At 36.5% G+C, this 21,604-nt stretch overlaps 1 protein-coding gene and 1 pseudogene across 1 annotated transcript in view; one reads left to right on the top strand and one right to left on the bottom strand.

Moving 5' to 3' along the window:
- The window catches only part of Blm (BLM RecQ like helicase), a 100,633-nt gene that overhangs the window by 29,677 nt on the left and 49,352 nt on the right, over positions 1-21,604 (bottom strand). The window contains exons 5-12 of the mRNA XM_026388142.2: positions 20,802-20,929; positions 16,941-17,073; positions 15,778-16,424; positions 13,221-13,412; positions 9,336-9,454; positions 8,342-8,455; positions 5,711-5,809; positions 5,136-5,284 (exon numbers count right to left, since the gene is read on the bottom strand). Coding sequence (XP_026243927.2) covers positions 5,136-5,284; positions 5,711-5,809; positions 8,342-8,455; positions 9,336-9,454; positions 13,221-13,412; positions 15,778-16,424; positions 16,941-17,073; positions 20,802-20,929 — 1,581 coding nt within the window. The remainder of the gene's footprint in view (positions 1-5,135; positions 5,285-5,710; positions 5,810-8,341; positions 8,456-9,335; positions 9,455-13,220; positions 13,413-15,777; positions 16,425-16,940; positions 17,074-20,801; positions 20,930-21,604) is intronic.
- Positions 9,488-9,565, top strand: LOC113182382 (small nucleolar RNA U3; annotated as a pseudogene).

Raw genomic sequence — 21,604 nt, 5'->3', positions numbered from 1 at the left:
ATTCACAATAGCTAAACTGTGGAGCCAACCTAGATGCCCTTCAGTGGATGAATGGATAAAAAAAAATGTGGTATATATACACAATGGAACATTACTCAGCAATAAAAGAGAATAAAATCATGGCATTTGCAGGTAAATAGATGGCGCTGGAGAAGATAATGCTAAGTGAAGTTAGTCAATCCCAAAAAAACAAATGCCGAATGTTTTCTGATATAAAGAGGCTGACTCATAGTGGGGTAGGTAGGGGGAACGTGGGAGGAAAATGAATTCTAGATAGGGAAGAGGGGAGGGAAGGAAAGGGAGGAGGCCAGGGATTAGCAAGGATGGTGGAATGTGATGGACATCATTATCCAAAGTACATGTATGAAGACACGAATTGGGTGTCAACCTACTTTATATATAAACAGAGATATGAAAAATTGTGATATATGTGTAATAAGAATTACAATGCAAAAAACAAAAACAAAGTACATGTATAAAGACATGAACTGGTATGAACATACTTTATATACAAAGATATGAAAAATTGTGTTCTATATGTGTAATAAGAATTGTAATGCATTCCGTTGTCATGTATTTAAAAAATAAAATCAATAAAAATAAAAGTTAAGAAAATATATTTAGAAGGATGTAGAATCAGAATTCTCATACTCTGCTAATGGAAATGTAAAATGGTACAGGTGCTCTAGAAAACAGCATGGCAGTTTCTTTAACAGGTGAAACACACAGCCAGGCACAGTGGTGCATGCCTGTAATCTCAGTAACTTGGAAGGCTGAGGCAGGAGGACCACAAGTTCAAGGCCAGTGTCAGCAATTTAATGAGACACTCAGCAGCTTTGCAAGACCCTATCTCAAAATAAAAAAACTAAATGAAAGACTGGGGATGTATCTCAGTAGTTTAAGATCCCTGGTTTTAATCCCCAGCAACAAACAAACAAAACAAAAAGGCAAAACTCAGAGTTATCATAGAACCCAACAATTCCATTCCTGGATATAATATACCCAAGAGAAATGAAAACACATGTCTGCATAAGAACTTGTACATTTATGTTCATAACAACATTATTCATAATAGTCAAAACATAAAAATAAGCTTAATGTTCATCAATGATAAATAGATAGAACAGAATGCAATATACCTATACAACAGAATATTATTTAGAAACAAACCTTGAAAATATTATGCCAAGTAAAAGAAGAAAGTCACAAAAGATGACATAGAGTGATTCTGTTTATAGAGACCATCTATCTCCCCATAGAAGGTAGATCAGTGGTTGTCCAAGACTGGTAGGGAGATGTGAGGGGCAAGGTTATTGGACTGCTATTGGGTAATGGGTTTTTTTGTACCAGGGATTGAACACAAGGGTGATTAACCCAGCCCCTTTTTATTTTGGGACAGGTCTCAAAACAGTTGTGTAGGGCCTTGCTAAATTGCTGAGGCTGGCCTTGAACTTGCAATCCTACAAGTTCAATTTTTTCAGATAGGGTCTCACTAAGTTGCTTAGTGCCACGCTTAGTTGCTGAGGATGGCCTTGAATTTACAAAAAAAGTCTCAGCCTCCAGAGCAGCTGGGATTACAGGCATGTGCTACTGTGCCTGGTGGGTAACAGTGTTTTTGAGGGGTGATAGAATGTTTTAAAACTGTGGTGATGTTGCACAATTCCAAATATACCACATACTACTAGATTGATTGTAAACATGTGGATGGTAGGATATGTGCATTATATCTCAATAAAACTATTATTAAAAAAAAGATCTGGAACATAATTTGAATTTTTTTCCATTTGTGACATAATTGAAAATACAATTTAGTTAATTTAGATTGTGGGGATGGGTGCAAAATTTTGTGAACATACAAAAAATCCACTAAATTGTACCTTGTAAATTGATGAACTTTATCATGTGTGAATTATATCACATTAAAGATTTTTTTAAGGGCTGGGGATGTGGCTCAAGCGGTGGCGCACTCGCCTGGCATGCGTGCGGCCCGGGTTCGATCCTCAGCACCACATACCAACAAAGATGTTGTGTCCGCCGAGAACTAAAAAATAAATGTTAAGAAAAATTCTCTCTCTCTCTCTCTCTCTCCTCTCTCACTCTCTCCTTAAAAAAAAAAAAAAAAAAAAAAAAAAAGATTTTTTAAAAAAACCATCTGTATTCCACTGTATCTTGACTAAGTTTGTATTGAATGTTGCAATTAAATATTATCAGGTCCAGAGTATCAAATTTGTGTCATTTGAAAGTGAGGTGTGAGAAAATGCAGTCAACTTGTGCTCAGCTGTTGTTGCTTTTGAAACTGAGACAGTTGTCATAGGGCTGTTTACTAAAGAGTTTATGTGAATTAAATTAAAAAATGTTTTTGGATAGTTGCAGATGGTCAGAATGCCTTTATTTGTTGTTTATTTTTATTTTTTAAAATATATTTTTTAGTTGTAGATGGAACACAATACCTTTATTTTATTTTTTTATGTGGTGCTGGGGGGAATAAACCCAGTACCTCATGCATGGTAGGCAAGTGCTCAACTTAGAGAGACCCTACCTGGGGGGGGAAAAAAAAAAAAAAAAGAATGGGGATGTGACTCACTGGTTAAGTGCCAAGTGACACTGGGTTCAATCTCTAGTACCAAAAAATAAAAAGCATATCACAGCTGGGGATGTGGCTCAGTGGTACAGCATTTACCTAGAAGATATAATGCCTTGGGTTCAGCCCCTAACGCGCTTGCGTGCGCGCGCACGCGCACACACACACACACACACACACACACACACAAAACAGCACATCAACCATCGTGTCACAAGGCATGGTGGCATATCATGTAATCTCAGTGACTTGGGAGGCTCAGGGAGGAAGATTCCAAGTTTGAGGCTAGCCTCAGCAACTTAGTGACACTCTGTCTCAATTTTTCAAAAGGGCTGGGAATATAGTTCAGTGGCAGAGTATCCCTGGGTTCAATCCCTAGTGAAGGGGAAGTTAAAAAAAAAAAAAAGCATTAAAAAGAAAAAAAACATTTTATAAGGTATACTGAAACCAACAGGATTTTGATTTCCCTCTTTCAAATATATTAGATATAAGGTGGAGGGTTTTTATTGAAAGATTGACAAAAATACTTAATAGCCATTAGATAGTTCCTAGTAAAGACTTTTTAAAGGGTATATTTCCTGGAAAAAAGTAAAGTGAATAACTAATGATTTTGCTTATTTTGCCCAATAGCTTCCAACTTTTTGCCTCCCACGAAGTTTGACAGACCTAATTGAGTTGTCAGCTGAAAGATCATTAGAAATAATTTTTGATGACATCATGATGTGCTATCATAAAATGCCTTCCATTTCCATCCACATGTTTATGTAAGCAACATTTCTCAGTCTTATAAGAAATAAAAACTAATTCAATTCATCCATAGATATGTGAACTGAAAAATAAAAAAATACTGTCTCATTAGGAAACATTCTCAATCAAACTTTATGCTTAAGATTTTTTTTTTAGTTGTCATTGGACCTGTATTTTATTTATTTATATGCAGTGCTGAGAATTGAACCCAGTGTCTCACACATGCCAAGCAAGCACTCTACCACTGAGCCACAACCCCAGCCCTTAATAACTGTTTTAAAAATATATTTAAGTTATCCAATCAATTATGTATGACGAATGATTTCATTTTATTTTACCTCTAGGGACTGAACCTAGGGGTGCATTACAACTGAGCTATATCCTCAGTCCTTTTTATTTTGAGACAGGGTTGGGTAAATTGTCAAGGATGGCCTTGAACTTGCAAAATCCTCCTGCCTCAGCCTCTCAAGTCACTGAGATTACAGGTGTGTTCCATTATGTTCAGCATGACTAATGATTTTTTTTTTTTTTAAAGAGAGAGAATTTTTTTTTTTAATATTTATTTTTCAGTTTTCGGTGGACATAACGTCTTTGTTTGTATGTGGTGCTGAGGATCGAACCCGGGCCGCACGCATGCCAGGTGAGCGCGCTACTGCTTGAGCCACATCCCCAGCCCATGACTAATGATTTTAATAATTCAAACCAGATGAAAATTGTGGCATAAAATTAGAAGACAAATTTATATATATATATAAAATTTTTTTTTACAGTTAAGAATGACAGAGTAAGTAAAAATTCTGTGGAGGAAAATAAAAGGAAAATATGAGTTCAAAGAGAAAATTAGAAAAGTGTAAAATACTTGACAAATAAACGGCAAACTTTTTTTTTCTTCCAGGGATTGAACCCAGAGTCACTTACCACCGAGCCACATCCTCAACCCTTTTATTTTGAGATAGGGTCTCAGTAAGTTGCTTAGAGCCTTGCTAAATTGCTCGGTCTGGCTTTGAACTTACGATCCTTCTGCCTCAGCCTCCTGAGCTACTGGGATTACAGGAGGGCGCCACTAAGCCCAGCACCACAAACACATTTTAAATAAAATATTTGCTGAGTGAATGAACCTAATGAAGGATGCATGACTCACAAACTCAGGTAGAAGTACAAAATAATCCAGTACAACTTGAATCCACACACAGGAATAACTTAACTCCTGAGCCACATCCCCAGACCTTTTTACTTTGAGACCGAGTCTTGCTAAGTTGTCTAGGCATCACTGAGGCTGGCCTCAAACTTGCAATCCTCCTGCCTCAGCCTCATAAATAGCTGGGATTACATACGCCACTCCTCCCTGCTGGAATAATTTTTATAGTGGTTTTGATTATCAAATAATTATGGATTTGATGGCAACAAGAAGTATGTTGTGGCTCAGATGAAGACAAAGTTAAAGGTACTTTATTACTGGGAGTACACCAGGGTCCATAGGTGCAACATGCAAATTACCCCCATTTCCAGAGTTGGTGTTGGGATAGAAGTAAACTCTATTGGTAAGTGAAGAAAAGCCCTTAGGCCCTAGTTGCCAAACTGTTGCACATTGGAATCACTTGAGGATTAAACAAATGAACCAAAAAACCCAAAATACAAACAAAACAAATCCCACCCTGGCTCCCAGAGCCAAATATTCTGATTTAGCTGGTTTAGGTACAACCTGGGTACTGAGACTTTGGGCTTCACAGGTGATTCTAATGTGCAGAAACTCTGCTAACCACTGCCCTAAGGTTTTAAAAATATATGACTTTAAGTTATTACTTACACCTGAGGCCTCACAATCTTCAGCTGAGTGAGGATATCTTTCTGTACTCTGGGATTCGCTGTGGCAGTAAGAGCCATTACTGGAACAGAAGGAAACTTCTGACGAAGCATATTCATTCTTTTGTAATCTTGACGAAAATCATGTCCCCACTAGTTGAAAAAAATACTGCTTTTCAGATTATTTAGCTTTTCTTTATATAAAAAGAACACTAGTGAATATAAAGAACCACTTTATTCTTCAATGAAACAGTACAATAGTTCACTCAATGTGGGGTTTTCTTCAATTCTGAAGATATACAAATATATACTATTGGTAGCACAAATTTAATGATTTTCTAAGACATAAAAACAGTATGTAAGCCAGGCACGTGGTGCAGGCCAGTAATCCCAGCAGCTCAGGAGGCTAAGGCAGGAAGATCATGAGTGCAAAAACAAGGCGCTAAGCAAATCAGTGAGATCCTATCTCTAAATTATAAAAATAGTTCTGGGGAAGTGGCTCAGTGATTGAGTGCCTGGAGTTCAATCCCTGGTACCCTCCACCGGCAAAAACAAACAAACAAACAAAACAGTATTTACCTGACTCACACAATGTGCTTCATCAATAACAAAACGTGCCAAGAGCTTCCTCTCATACAGATTCTCCAGAGTGGAAATCAGCCGGTTACTGGCACAGACCTGGCCCAGAAATACACGAGACATTTAAACCCAGCACTTGAATAGTTTTGCTAAGTTCCATTACAGTTAAGCAGTATTAAAATCCTGACATAAAATTGGCTCTTATTTCAATTCATGAAGAGAACAGCAAAAGTAATAGAAAATAGCAAATCAGATATTTTAGACATTCACCCATGTTTAGCCAACAGTTTACTTATTAAGTTACATTTTTCTGCCTCAATACATGGTCCAACACATGTTTACACTGTTAATGGGGTTACAGATATGTGTTATGTTTGTGCATGTTGTTTGGGGAAAAAAATCACACGTGTGTATATATTGTACATATAGATATAAGTATGTATGTATTTTGTAGCTTTGTCCATGACAAGGCCTAGTAGAAATGACATCCCAGTAGCAACAAGCACATGTAGCACCCACATCTTGAAAGGGACACAGGAAGAGGACATAGAAGCCAGCTTGATGGAGCACTCTCACTGGTCAAATCTAGGACAAAGAGAATGTCAAAATACAGAATGATAATTGATTGTAACCCACTGAATAAATTAAGAATCCATGAATTCATACTGATAGAAATAAATACGTTCAATTAAAGGGAAAGCTTTTCCTTGTGATACAGTACCTACTATATTAGTAAAATCAAAATTTGGCATCCATTACAGTAATAACTGACCTGGAAAAGAGTCATCAGTGGATGCTAAGATTTGTGGGTAAAACTTTGATGTCTAACAGGGTACATACGTAATCTCAAACTATCCCATAACAGGATATCTGCTAATTACAAAGGTGGGCAGGGCTGGGAGGAGTAACTATGATGGAGAAGTCCAGCTGGTGCCACCTTAACCAAGTGAACAGTCACCTAACATCAGTAATAGAATGGATCAACATCAAAGCTCTCCCAATAGGACACATAAAATCTGTGACGTCTGTGCTATCCCTGCCTCAGTGAATGGCATAAATTTAATCATGAGGAAACACAAGATAACTCAACTGAGGGGCAGTTCTCAAAACACAACTAATCTTTAGATTTCAAAATGTCAAACTCATGAAAGACAAAAGAGAGAAATTCTTTAGATTAAAGGAGAGTAATCTTGGGTTTTCTTTTGCTACAAAGGACAGCAATATTGGGGACAATGTGTGAAACTAGAAGAAGGTTTAAAACTAAAGTAATAATACTGTATGAATGTATATTTCCTCATTTTTTCTTCAAGGCCTTGCACATATTAAGCACATGGGCTACATTCCCGGTCTAATGTGCATGCATGTCTTGATTTTGATAACTATTCTAAGGTTTTTTTTTTTTTTTTTTTTTTTTTTTTTTTTTTTTTTAAAGAGAGAGTGAGAGAGGAGAGAGAGAGAGAGAATTTTTTTTTAATATTTATTTTTTAGTTCTCGGCAGACACAACATCTTTGTTGGTATGTGGTGCTGAGGATCGAACCCGGGCCACACGCATGCCAGGCGAGCGTGCTATCGCTTGAGCCACATCCCCAGCCCTATTCTAAGGTTTTATAAGAAAATCCCTTATATTTAGGAAATACATAGTAAAATATTTAGGGTTAAAAGAATATTATGTCTGCAACTTTTTTTTATTTGTTCTTTTTAGATATTCTGGATAGTAGAACGTATTCTGACATGTATACATACATACATCAAGTATAACTTCCCACTGTTGTTGTTGTACATTATTTGGAGTTTCACTGGTCATGTATTCATATATGAACATAGGAAAGTCATGTCTGATTCATTCTACTGTCTTTCCTATACCCATCTTTTCCCCCTTCCCTTCATTACCCTTTGTCGAATCCAATGAACTTCTATTTTTCCCTCCCCACCTCTGCAATTTACTTTTTTTTTTGTACCAGGGATTGAATTAGGGGCACTTAACCACATCCCAGCCCTTTTTTGGTATTTTATTTAGAGACTGAGTTGCTTAGTGCCTTGCTACGTTGCTGAGGCTGGCTTTGAACTCTCAATCCTTCTGCCTCAGCCTCCCAAACCACTGGGGTTATAGGTGTGTAAAACTGTGCCCGGCTACAACTTACTTTTTTTTTTTTTTTTTGGGGGTGGTGCTGGGGTTTGAGCCCAGGGTCTTGTGCATGTAAGGGAAGCACTCTACCAACTAAGCTATATCTCTAGCCCTGCAACTTACTCTAAATCAAATGTTTGAGGAAAAAAATTAGAAAGAATGATAAAGTAATTAGAGTGAAATGTTTTCCTTTAGGGTTTCTGGGTGAAATGTTACAGGAATTTTTTTTTTTTAAAGAGAGAGAGAGAGAGAGAGAGAAATAATTTTAATATTTTATTTTTTAATTTTCGGTTGACACAACATCTTTGTTTGTATGTGGTGCTGGGGATCGAACCCGGGCCACATGCATGCCAGGCGAGCGCGCTACTGCTTGAGCCACATCCCCAGCCCTACAGGAATTCTTTGTAATATACTATACATCAAAAATGATGTCAAAGTTTTAAAAATATATAATTCTAGTGGCTTTAAATATTATATTTAAAAATAATGATATAAATACACAAACCTTCTCTGGAGTAACATATAGAAGTTTTATAATTGGGTCTTTTTTTGATAACTGGAGATAAATACTTGTAGCTTCTGAGTCAGTCTTATCACCTGTCAGATATGTAGCTGGAATCTAAGTGTAAAAGTAACAAACATTTAAATTTTATACATTAATCTGACAAGAGTTTATTTACTTTTAGGTTTTATAAATATTTTATAAGTCATATCAGATCTATCAAAGGAAATGTATCTCACTACAATAACAAATAATGAGGACACACATTTTAGAAAAACCCTTATTAAGTATAACTTACAACAGCCTTCCCATTGCTTATTAACTTTTCTTTTTTTTAATACTTATTTTATAGTTGTAGTTGGACATAATACCATTATTTTATTTATTTATTTTTATGTGGTGCTGAGGATCGAACCCAGGGCCTCACAAATGCTAACTGAGTGCTCTACTGCTGAGCCCCAGCCCCAGCCCCAGCTCTACTTATTACCTTTTCTTTGATTTACTTTTCACATTTGTAAATAAGATAAATATGAATTTAGTGTCCAAGAGATTTGAGTCCTATGTATGGCTATATTAATATGAAGAATATAGTAGAATGTAGTCATATATTTCCATCAACTTAGCCCTGAAGAAAAAGGATATATGTATGTGGGCATGCACATATGCATGCACTTCAAGACACTGGAAAGAGAACCATGCTGATCCAGCCACCGTAAAAAGAGAAATCTCTTTATATTAGTAAAAAAAATATATATATATACTAGAAAATATAGACTAAAAGCTCTTACTAAAATAATTCTCATAAAAGAATAAAAGATTGAATTACATACCATTATCTGTATCAGAATTTTCAAATGCTTGTGTTTAACTGTACAACTTAACTGTTATGCTTTATTATTATAATTCATGAATTATTTAATAAAAAAGTTATCTAGTACACTGAAACGTAATTCAGTAGAAGGTACACTTTTATTAGTATTTGTATGTTATAACTTACATCCAAGGAAGTCAGCTTTTGGACTTGATCTATTATTAGTGATCTCAAGGGAGAAATGACAATAGTGACCCCAGGAGAAACACAGGCAGGCAGCTGGTAACACAAACTTTTACCACCTCCTAAAAGAGAAACGAAAAAAAAAATTTGTCAGCAAGACCATACTTTCAGGGTTCATTTCTATAGTTTGTTACTGGAGAAGGTTTTCTGATCATGTACAGTACCAATAAAATACATCCTATGCCATCATGCTACATATACAATGTTTCATAAAGTGTTTTAATATAAAAAAAAAATCTGTCAGCTTTTATCTTGAGGAATGAAGGTAAAAGTTATAAGGGAAACCACATATAATAATCAAAATAGTCGATAGGATATCAAGTGATATTGTTCATGGTCCAATTTGCTGTACCCCTGAGCCAAACTAGTCAAGCAGTTAATTAATTAATTAATTTTGGTGCTGGGACTGAACCCAGGGATGCTTTACCACTGAGCCACATCCTCATCCCTTTTTGTTTTTCTATTTGGAGACAGAGTCTCATTAAGTTGCTTAAGGCCTCGCTCAGTTGCTGAGGCTGGCTTTGAATGAGCAATTTAAATAAAGCATAAAAATGTCTTTTAGTACTTCTTATACAAGCACATGCAACAGCAAAAGCATGAATCAGGGCAAAAATACTTAAATACAATGGAATTACTTAAAAGGTCTACCTGGGACACTTAAACATAGCAAGTTTTTTATTTCTAGCAATCTAAAAGATCTCTAAAAACCATGACCCTAGGATTAAAATAATTTCTTCTTAATTAATTTATTTTTTAAACATTTTTTAGTTACAGATGGACATAAAAACTTCTTATTTATTTATTTATTTTGGTGCTGAGGATTGAACTCAGCGCCCCACATGTGCTAGGCAGGCACTCTACCACTGAGCCACAACCCCACCCCCATAAAATTTATTTATTTATTTTTAATAAACACACACACACATTTAGTTGTAGTTCGATATGATACCTTTATTTTATTTATTTATTTTTACGTGGTGCTGAGGACTGAACCCCAGAGCCCCACATATGCGAGGCGAGCGCTCTACCACTAAGCCACAATCCCTACCTCTAAAATTTATTTTTTAAGAACTAGAATATATATATATATATATATATAAAATATACAAAACTGAAAATCAAAAACACATTGATCAGTATGTCTCTATGATCCAGAAGTCACTTTCAAGATCTCAGCTTTTTAAAATCATTATGGGCCTTCTGACACTGTCATAGCTTGAACTCTCAGTACTCTAATCAGTAAGAATAGTCCCAATCTCCCTTTGAAATAAAAGGAGAAACTACATTTGTAGGTATGAGCAGAAGATGAAAAGAAATTTCAAAAGACCAAGACAATTGTTGCTATGTAACTCTCATTCAAATCAACAGGACAGTAAAATTATTTTTTTGTTTTTGCTTGCTGTGCTGGAGATTATGATAACAGGCACCTGCCCTAGGCAAGCATTCCAGCCCAAAGTACACATTTCAAGCTGACTAAAATGATTACGTAGCAATTAATTTTCAATTTTACCTATCTATTAATGGCAGAGGCTGGAGCTAGGCAGTTTTAGGACCTTAGCTTTTTTCAAACTATATATTATATTTCTTCTTTTTCATATGAATTTCATTTTGGTATATATGTAGAAATGTCAAGCAAACAAAAGGATACTGAGAATAAAGAGACCTGCTTATTAGTTTATTAATAATCATAGTTGTATGTGTGTTCATAGTTGTAGGACTATGAAATGCTATTTAATCTTACTTGTCCTCCCTCAATTTTATCAACTGTAAAATGTACTAGATCAGTTAAAAAAAAACTATTTTTGTCTAAAAGAAACCTTATCGGGGGCTGAGGATGTGGCTCAAGCGGTAGCGTGCTCGCCTGGCATGCGTGTGGCCCGGGTTCGATCCTCAGCACCACATACCAACAAAGATGTTGTGTCCGCCGAGAACTAAAAAATAAATATTAAAAAAAATTCTCTCTCTCTCTCTCTCTCTCTCTTAAAAAAAAAAAAAAAAAAAAGAAACCTTATCTGGGCTGGGGATGTGGCTCAAGCGGTAGCGTGCTCGCCTGGTATGCGTACGACCCGGGTTCGATCCTCAGCACCACACACCAACAAAGATGTTGTGTCCGCCGAGAACTAAAAAATAAATATTAAAAATTCTCTCTCTCTCTCTTCTCTCACTCTCTCTTAAAAAAATTAAAAAAAAAAATTTAAAAAATTAAAAAAAAGAAACCTTATCTGAAATGTGTGTGTGTGTGTGTGTGCGCGCGCGCGCGCGCGCACGCACATGCATGCGTGCACATATACATGTAAGCGAAGAAGTTGAAATTAAGGAAGGACCTTAATTTACTTTTGTTTTGTTTTTTGCAGTGCTAAGGGTCCAACCCAGGACCTTGCATGTGCTAGGCAAGCATTCCTCCACTGAGCTACACCTTCAGTTCACTGAGAGGACTTAAAAAACATCCCCTTAAAACCTTAAAGGACCATAAAAACCTCTGAGAATCAGTGGCTATACCAGGGTCCTTTCCAGTAATAGAGGTTTTTTTTTTTTTAATATTTATTTTTTAGTTCTTGGCGGACACAACATCTTTGTTTGTATGTGGTGCTGAGGATCGAACCCGGGCTGCACACATGCCAGGCGAGCGCGCTACCGCTTGAGCCACATCCCCAGCCCTCCAGTAATAGTTTTCAAGTACTAAATTAAGAGTAAAATAGAAGGTAGAGTGACAACATCTTAATAAAATTTGAAATGCTAATTACTAAGCTTATATCATTTAAACTTCATAAAACAAGGCAAGCAAAAAACAGAGGACTACAAGTAGGGACTGAAACTCCAAATTCTCCTACTTCCTAACCTAACACTTTATTTCATATTCTTATATATATGGCTACAAATCATAGGACAGCTGTTATAGCTTTACTAACATAACGAAAAGTCTTGGACTTTTCGAAACTGGAGCCAAGAAAAAACAGCATTCAACGCTTTACATTTAATCTTCATGACACTGTGAAGCAAGAACTTTATTATTTATCCCTATGGATACAAAGGAAATGGGTAAAGGGGGTGAAGTGTCTTGCCCATGGTCATGCTGTTCATAAGCAAGAGCTACACTTTAATCCCAGGCCACTATACCAAACCTGATGAAATAAACTCCCAAAATGGTTCTGATTTTTTTTTTTCAGTTGTAGACGAACATAATATCTTTATTTTGTTTATTTTTATGTGGTGCTCAGGATCAAACCCAGTGACTCACACGTGCTAGGTAGGCAAGCGCTCTACCACTGAGCCACAACCCCAGCCCTAATTCTGGTATTTGATGGTGATTTTTTTTTTTTTTTTGGGTTCACTTTTCAAGTCTTTTTTAGATTAGAAAAAAAGAAAAATTCTCGATCAAGTCAAATACAATAAATTTTAAGTTAAAAATAGGCATGGTGACACAAGTGTATAATCCCAGTGATTTGGGAGGCTGAGGCAGGAGAACTGCAAGTTCAAGACTAGCTTGGGCAACTTAGTGAGATCCTGTCTTAATCAATCAATCAATAGGAAAAAAAATAAAATAAAAAGGGCTGGGGATGTAGCTAAGTGTTAGAGCACCCCTGGGTTCAATCTCCAGCACCCATCCTCCTACTCAGAAAGAAAAAAGATCTTAAAGAGCTATAAACTTTATCCTGTCAACAACTAGAATAGATAGGAGGTGAAACACTTTCTTACTATGGCATGGGAGGTTTAAGAGGTCCCTGAACGATAGAAATACTGTGTAGGTGTTCTTTTTATTTCTATTAAAGGGCTTTCATTTAACATCTGCCAATGGATTCCTGCCAATTTATATCTAAAAATACATACCAGTGGGCATTAGGATAAAGCAGTCTTCACCAAGCAGTGTAGCATTGATCGCCTCTAGCTGATTAGTTCTAAAATTATGCAGGCCAAATTTTTTATGAAAAATCTTCATCATTTCTTTTGTATGAGAAAAACTGAGACCTTGGAAACGCTCGTGTTTCAGATTTGTAGATGCTAAATTCTGTGCCAAGTTGTCTAGAAAAACAATGTTAAGAAAAATCAGTGCATTCAGGTAATAACACAGTTTTAGCATTTACCATTCCCCCTGCAGGATCACTGTGCACCTAGTTCTCTCCAGCATACCTTAACTGTTCACATGGTTTCCTTTCCAAAGAGTGTGAGAAAATCCCCTGATACCCCCGGGTGCTCCCCAGCTTTTTTTTTTTTTGGTACTGAGGATTTAACCAAGGTGTGCTTTACCAGTGAGCCACATCCCTAGCCCTCTTTTTTTGTTTTATTTTTAATTTTTAAAAATAATTTTTAGTTGTTGATGTATCTTTATTTTTTATTTTATTTATTTATATGTGGTGCAAAGGATTGAACCCAGTGCCTCATACATGCTAGGCAAGCGCTTTGCCACTGAGCCACATCCCCAGCCCTGTTATGTTTTATTTTGAGACAGGGTCTCATTGAGTTGCTTAGGGCCTCTCTAAGTTGCTGAGGCTGGTTTTGAACTTGTGATCCTCTTGCCTCAGCCTCCCAAATCCTTGGGATTACAGGTATATGCTACCACACCTGGCTTTCAGAAAATTCTTAAGGGAACAAATCAATTCTTCTACAGTGTCTTCTACAGTGTCTATCTTCTAGACTTCTACAGTGTCTATCCCTACTATTTATTCTCTTTCTCTTCTTTCTTGACCTTTAAGGTAATCATGAGTTTTCTTCTTGCTTCATTTTTATGTTTTGTGGTCCTGGGGCTTAAACCCAGGGGTCATGTACACTAGGCTAACACTCTACCACTGAGCTACATTGCCAGTCCTCCAGCATGTTAGGCCACTCTCTTCAACTGAGTTATATACCTTGATCCCCTCTACTGGATTTGCATTCCCTTTTCTGACTCTAATTTCTCTTCTTATCTCTTAAATTTGGAAGGCTTCCAGGTACCTGGAATTTTCCTAGTCCTGTGATCTTAAACATAACCTACATGCACAGAAAATGCTTGGATGTCTTCTGATACCCTATTAAGTTCCTATCCTGCACACATCTCCACTCATCTGCAAGACATTTCTACCTGAATGACTTAACAACACTTCAAGGTCAACCAATCTTAAAAATAGCCATCCTCAGCTTCTCTCCAACCTGACTCTGCTTCCTGATTCCCCTATTTCTGTGAATGGTGTCATAGTTTTCTCAGTCACTTCAGTCTTGAGGGTCTGAAACCTCAGAGTCATCTGAACTTCTCAGATTCTTCTTTCACAACGTCTCTCACATCCACTCCTGGCTCTTCATCCTCTCTGTGGCAACTCTGGCTCAGTAGTGAACAAAGGTACTCATGCCACTCTGGCAGCTACCCTCAACCCAACACTCAACTGTCTCAAAGATGATTGCAAACACCAAGTATGACACATTCTAACATACCAAAATAAATCCATTAATGACTATTTTAAAGGTCAATGGCGTAACTGCAAGTACAACCTCCGAGTATTAAGTCATCAATGGCAAAAATAGGAAAGCTGTAGTTTATAAAACTCTGCACATGTACACTTGGTTCAGTTAAAAAGCACTATGTAATAACTTTACAGGGCTGATGTAAAGTTTTAAAATTAATTTTGGCTTTATTCTGGATCTTTAAAGTGGCTAAATTCACTCCTCCAAAACTCATTAAACTGTTAGCTCCAAGAGGGGAGGAAATATTTGTTATCTATCTTTAGAGTATTACCAGACCCAGCACAGTACATGGCACATTGTGAGCACTTAACACATATTTGTTGAATGAATGAATGAAAAAGATTCTAGGCTGAAAGAAGTAATCTGATGGCTTTAAGAAATTTCTGTGGGGGGATAGGAAGGATAGTAGAATGAAACAGACATTATTATTACTATGTGTATATATGTGACTGCATGACCAATATGATTCTGCAACCTGTACACTCAGAAAAATGAGAAATTATATACCATCTGATTCAAATGTATGATATGTCAAGGTCATTATACTGTCATGTGTAACCAATTAAAACAAATAAAAAATTAAGATACACATACATTTTAACATATAAATTTTTTTTTATGCCCATAAAACTTGACCTTCATGATGAGCTTTATTGTTTTAGGGACTAAAGATGTTAATTTAAAGGCAAAGCACATTTGTAAATGATTTTAGGGCTTTACTACAATAGGTTATAATTATACATTTTATAAAACTACAGCTGCTACAGAGACAAAAGAGCATCTCGCTTTTGAAATTTCAATTTGTAATGCATATTATCAGTAGAAATTTGCATAGAAACAATGTAGTTTTCAGGCAATGATGACTTTTGCTATGTTTTTTCTTATACAATTCCTATTTTGGACAGTTTTGTTTTCCTATAATATTTAAGCATTCAATTTATTTTAAACTTACCAGTGTGATTCTGAATTGATTCTGAAAAGCTTTTATTTTGAGCAGTAGATGACACTGAAAGACAGTTTGTCTTGGCTGAAGAAATCTTCTCTGATACTGATTTAATTGGTCTACCTTCCTTGATAGGGTGATAGGCAGCTGTGGAGGATTTGCTGGCTGTTAAATTATGCATTATATTTTCCCAGTCCTCATCATCATCAAAGTCATCTATGTCAAAATTATCAATATCATAGGAAGCCTGGATTTCTCCTTCTAAGTCATTTTTTGAAGCAATGTTTTTATTCTGATTTTTTATAGCCGTGCTTGTAAGAACATTTCTTTCATTTCTTTTTTCTATCCTTGGTGTTTCAGCCCAGTTGCCACTTACAAAGGTCTTCTGTAAATGGGAAGTGAATAACGGTCTTTCAAAGGAATTCTTCAAGGTGTCTGAGGATTCTGTCTTCTCTGGGGTAGTGGTCAGTAAACATTTCCCAGTGGAAAGAGAATTTGAGGGAAGGTGTGGAAAATTTAACTCCTTAACAGAATTCCCCCTTGGGCAGAAATCACCCTCCACTGAGTTATCAAGTGAAACAGGCCTGTGTCTCCACACTGAACCAAAAAGACTGACATCATTTCCATTAAAATCTGCTTCAGCTAGGAGTTTCCTTCTGAAGAGAGAAAAGAAAACAACCCATTCAATGTAAGTAGTTTACTATGGTAGGTCACAAAATAATTTTTAGTTTTCAACCCAAACAGAAATTGTGGCAAAATATCTCATTTTCCCCAGTCTCAAAAATTTGAATACAAATACAAAAGGAATAGTTTGAAAAGCAAACAAATTTAAAACACAGAAATATGACAATTATCCTTATGTAATTCCCAGGTCAGAAAGGCTGGCCTGGCCCTATCCTTTTTTTTTTTTTTTTGTTACTGGGGATTGAACTCAGGGACATTCAATCACATCCCCAGCCCTATTGTTTTTTATTAGAGACAGTGTCTCACTGAGTTGCTTGGTGTCTCACTGTTGCTGAGGCTGGCTTTGAACCTGAAATTCTCTTGTCTCAGCCTCCCAAGCCACTGGGATTACAGGCATGTGCCACTGCACCCGGCTTTTTTTTTTTTTTTTTTTTGATGAGTACTGGAAATGAATTTGGTATTTTTCAGAATGAGAAAAATCAAGATACCTTATATTCCGCTGTTGAAGCAGCTCATTCCCACAATTCAAAGCTTTCAGATCATCAATAGGAATCATATCAACTAATTTGCAGATGTGGTCCATCACATGAATAAGCTGCTGCTTTAAATTTATCTGTCTAGCTATAAAACAATTATGTTATTAATATTTTTCCTTAAAAACAATAAAGACTTAAACTTTTAAGTCACACATGTAAAATGTGAAACCATAAACAGCTATATAGTGTTCTAATATCTGCCTGTGAATTGAGATCAGATTATCTCTAATGAGAGCTCATAACTGTTTTCATTTAATTTCATGATAATATTTCTCTTAGGGTAGCAAGGTCATTGGAAGATACAAATGTTTGTCAATTCACTATGATTTTTTGATTAATTACACATATAAATGTCATTATATGTAGGTAAGGGCTGGCAGGCAAGAGCCCCACTTGTTTTGGCCTGCCTGATTGGTCCAGGCTTTCCTTGAATGCTCACAGCACGATACCTGGACTTTTTTGGAGGCCTCCTCTGTCCTACTCCTTCAGTGGGCATCTGTTATAAGGTAGCCCAAGGAGAATGAGCTCTGGAAATCTTTCAACTTTCACTGAGAAAGAGGACCTCTTTTCAACAAGCCTGAAATGCTGATGGTGGCCATCTTTGCTACCACCCAGGAAGGACAGACAGCTTGAGAATAAAACCTGCATAAGGGAAAGCAGAAAATAAAGATGAAATGAGATGAGATATGGCTGAGATGGAGAGATGTAACAGAAGAGTGGAGAGAAAAGGCAAGTAAGTGTATGGGAGAAAACATGATGATAATGTTTGGAATTCAACCAGCAAGCTCCATGCGCTTTGTTTTTTAAAAAATAAATTTTAATTTTTTTTAATTAAGCCATATAACTAGGAAATAGAATTTCAAAGGAGTTAATGGAAGAAAACAAATAGTCTAGGGTAGCAATAAGAAGCAAAGAAGATGTCTGCTCCACCTCAAGAGCTTGTGATATGTAGGAGGAAAAAAAAATCAGTTTGGGGGCTTTAGGAGAAATGGTATTTTCAGGGTACAAGGAAAGAAAGAGATTAAATGTTCAAAGAGAATGAGGCCACAGAGGCTACGACCAACAGCAGGAGCTGTTGATGAAGGCTTTAAAGGGCAGGAAGGAGAGGAGGAGAGGAAGAGAGAAAAGAACAGGGGAGGACAGAATAGTGTGGGGACAACCATCTACATGAGAATGATGTGGGAAATTTGGGTTTCTAATGGTGACTGTGAGGAAGTAGGGATGTGAGGTATGAGATGATAAAAGAAGAACTGCTCAATTCCTATGTAACTTCTGTTTTCTATGCAAGGAGAATGTGTACTGGTCTGAAGATAGTGAAAGTCAAAACAGGCTCAAAGATAGACACAAATACCTTCCCACTTGGGAAAGAGCTTGGTCTGCCTGGTGGACACACTACACCTCAGACTACATAGGAAATCCATAAGTAAGATCTCAGAGACCCTGTTGCTGATATAAGAGGCATCTAGTGAACAAGAGTTGATGAAAAATTAAGGCAGACATTGTTCTAATTTTCAAAAAAAATGTTGAAGGTGATTGTCAAAAGTTACAGGCTGGTGATCTTAACGTAAGTTCAACATAAAATTACATATCTACCTACTCTAGAGCTGATGCCCATCCATTCCCTCTTGCTGCCACAGACCTTGACCTTTTTGGATTAAGACCTTGTCTTTTGCATTCCATGGAAAAGGAAGAAAAATATAATTGGAAGGTAGATATGTAACTAGTTGAACAGGAAGTGGTGATGAATGGCCTAATGTAAACTAAGACAGAGGCCTCTAGTGGCATTCTGTAGGGCTCTGTCCATGCCCCTATCCTAGGAATGATTTTATCAGTGAAACTTAATGATACAGAGACAAACACAGTACAGTGGTTATCAGTGTGAGCTCAAGAGCCTCAAGATTGCTGGGTTCAAATTCCAGCTCTGCTGCTATCTAATTCCGTGAACATGTATAATTATTTAACTCTTCCGTACCTTAGATTCCTTATATGTATGATGAAGATAAGAGAACTATCTCCAAGGGCTGATGTAAAGACTGAATTAGTGCTGAGAAGATCAGATATTTCAGGAACATCCCTAACAATAAATTCAGAGACCAAAATAAAAGACACGAGCAGACAGAACAGAAAACACTATAAACGTGCATATACACAGCCCCCATAAGAAAAAGTTCAGCATCTGTCAAACAAGAGTATTGCACTTCACAGAAATATTCAGAGAACAAAAATAGCTCTGGGAAGTTGAGCTGATAAAAATGAAAAATTTCATAGAAAAGTTAGATAAAACAGAGAAAATCTCCTAAAAAGTAGAAAAGCAAGAGATGAAAGATAAGGTAATTAATGGATGTCTAACATACAAATAATAGAAATTCTAGGAAGATTCAAAGAAGAAAAAGACAATAAAAAATCAATACCAGAAAAACTTACAGAATATAAGTACACAAATTTCTAGAACGAAGTGCCTCTGGCAGCTGGGGACAGTGGCACACACTTATAATCCTAGAGACTCAGAAGGCTGAGGCAGGAGGATCAAGGTCAGACCCAGTAATTTAGCAAAACCCTGTCTCAAAATTAAAAAATAAAAAAGATGGATGGGAGGTGGGGAAGGAGAAAGTGCTGGGGAGTGATAGTGGCCAAATTACATTGTTGTATTGTGTATGGTGTATATGTTCAAATACCCCATTAGTATATACAACTATTATGTACCAATAAAAAAAAATGTGGGGAGAAAAAAAGATCTTTTCTCCATCTTTTATCCTATAAAAAGCTAAAAAATAGCTGGGTGCGGTGGAGCAGGAGGCTGAGACAGGATTGTGAGTTCAAAGCCAATCTTGGCAAAAGCAAGGCACTAAGCAACTTGGTGAGACCCTGTCTCTAAATAAAATACAAAACAGGGCTGGGGATGTCGCTCAGTGGTCAAGTGCCCCTGAGTTCAATCCCCGGTACCCATCCCCCACCCCCCCAAAAAGTTAAAAGATAAAAATAATAAAAGAAAAGAAAAAGAAAGTGCCTTTGGGAAGAAATTAAGGGTGGAAAAGGGGACTGCTGTTTTTCAACTTATGAACAACTGGATTATTTATACTAGATATTTAATAGAAAAATTTTAAAAAGTAAGGCAGATGTGGAAGTGTACAGTTATAATCCCAGCTATTTGGGAGGCTGAGGCAGGAGGATTCCAAGTTCAAGGCCAGTCTCAGCAATTTAGCCAGACTCTGTCACAAAATAATATTTTAAAAAGTTGGGGATGTAGCTCAGTAGTATAGCATTTCCTTAGTATATGCAAGGTTCTGGGTTAAAAAAATCCTCAGACCCTACCACATGGCCCCCCGAAAAAAGAGAAACAAACAGAACCCCCCAGAAATAATTGAAGCAAATAAGCAAAAAGTACTACATTTTCATCAAGACCAGGCTCAGAGCACATACAAGGGAGAACCAGGAGAATGAAAGGTCCAGAAATCAATGTGTAAGAGTTAAAAAGATTCAACAGTATTTTGATTGGGGAGAGGGACTTCTAAGATTCTCTCTGTATTTATCTCACTAGGATTAAAGTTATAGGAAGGTAAATCCTGGAAATGTGAGATGATTTTTTTAACAAGCAGTATTTTCAAGGTAGAGATGAATCTTGTGAAACTATGACCTTATGCATGTTCAAGAAAATGCTAGCTAACCAATGAAGAAGAAGAATTCTATGATATTAGAACAAAAGGCACAAAAAAAATTGCCATTTTAACTATACAGGATGAAAACATAAATCTTAACTTTATAAACAAAAGTAAGTAGCTGAAATATGTGATATGTCTCTAATGCTTTTTGTACCATCGAAGTCTTTATTAGTTTCTGGATTGGGCTCCTGAGTAGTCATCTTCTCTGGTTTTGATAAAACATCTTTTGATGTGCTGAGAACATCCTTCTCTCTGTCAGAGGCATCAAGATCCTTTAACATACTTAAAAAAAAAAAAAAAGTTAAACCAATCATACTGTAGACTTGACCAAATAAATGTATTATTTTTCCCCTAACAGTTTTCCTTTTTCTTTTTTGATACTGAGAATTGAACCTAGGGGCACTTAACCACTGAACCACATCCCCAGACCTTTTTAGTTTTTATTTTGAGACAAGGTCTTGCTAAGTTGCTAAAGGTCTCGCTAAATTGCTGAGGCTAGCTTTGAACTTATTATCCTTCTGCCTCAGCTTCCCAAGCCACTGGGATTACAGGTGTGTACCACCACATCCAGCTATCCTAACATTTTTCTACAACTGGTTAGACAGTATACAACAGATAAGAAAAATTATTTTATATCTCCTCTATTCTAAAGCCTCTTTAGCTGTTCCTCAAAGTCTTTCTTTATCTGGTCCCAAGATACTTTTCAACTTTTATCTCCAATTATGCCCTTTCAGTAACACCACCTCCAATCACACTGCACCATTTATATTCCTTACAAATGCTGCATTGTCTATTTTAAGGTTTTGCCTCTGTTCTTCTCTCAATTTAAAAAAAAAAAAAAAAAAAACCTGCCATGGTAAACACTTTTTTTCTAAAATATTTTTTAATTGTTGATGAACTTTTATTTGTTTTATTTGTTTGTATGTGGTGCTGAGAATTGAACCCAGTGCCTCACTC

Source organism: Urocitellus parryii, chromosome 6 (genome assembly GCF_045843805.1).
Source record: "Urocitellus parryii isolate mUroPar1 chromosome 6, mUroPar1.hap1, whole genome shotgun sequence".
Taxonomy (NCBI): Eukaryota; Metazoa; Chordata; class Mammalia; order Rodentia; family Sciuridae; genus Urocitellus; species Urocitellus parryii.
The sequence above is the reverse complement of the archived record's forward strand: the minus strand, read 5'-3'. Positions and strand labels throughout refer to the sequence as shown.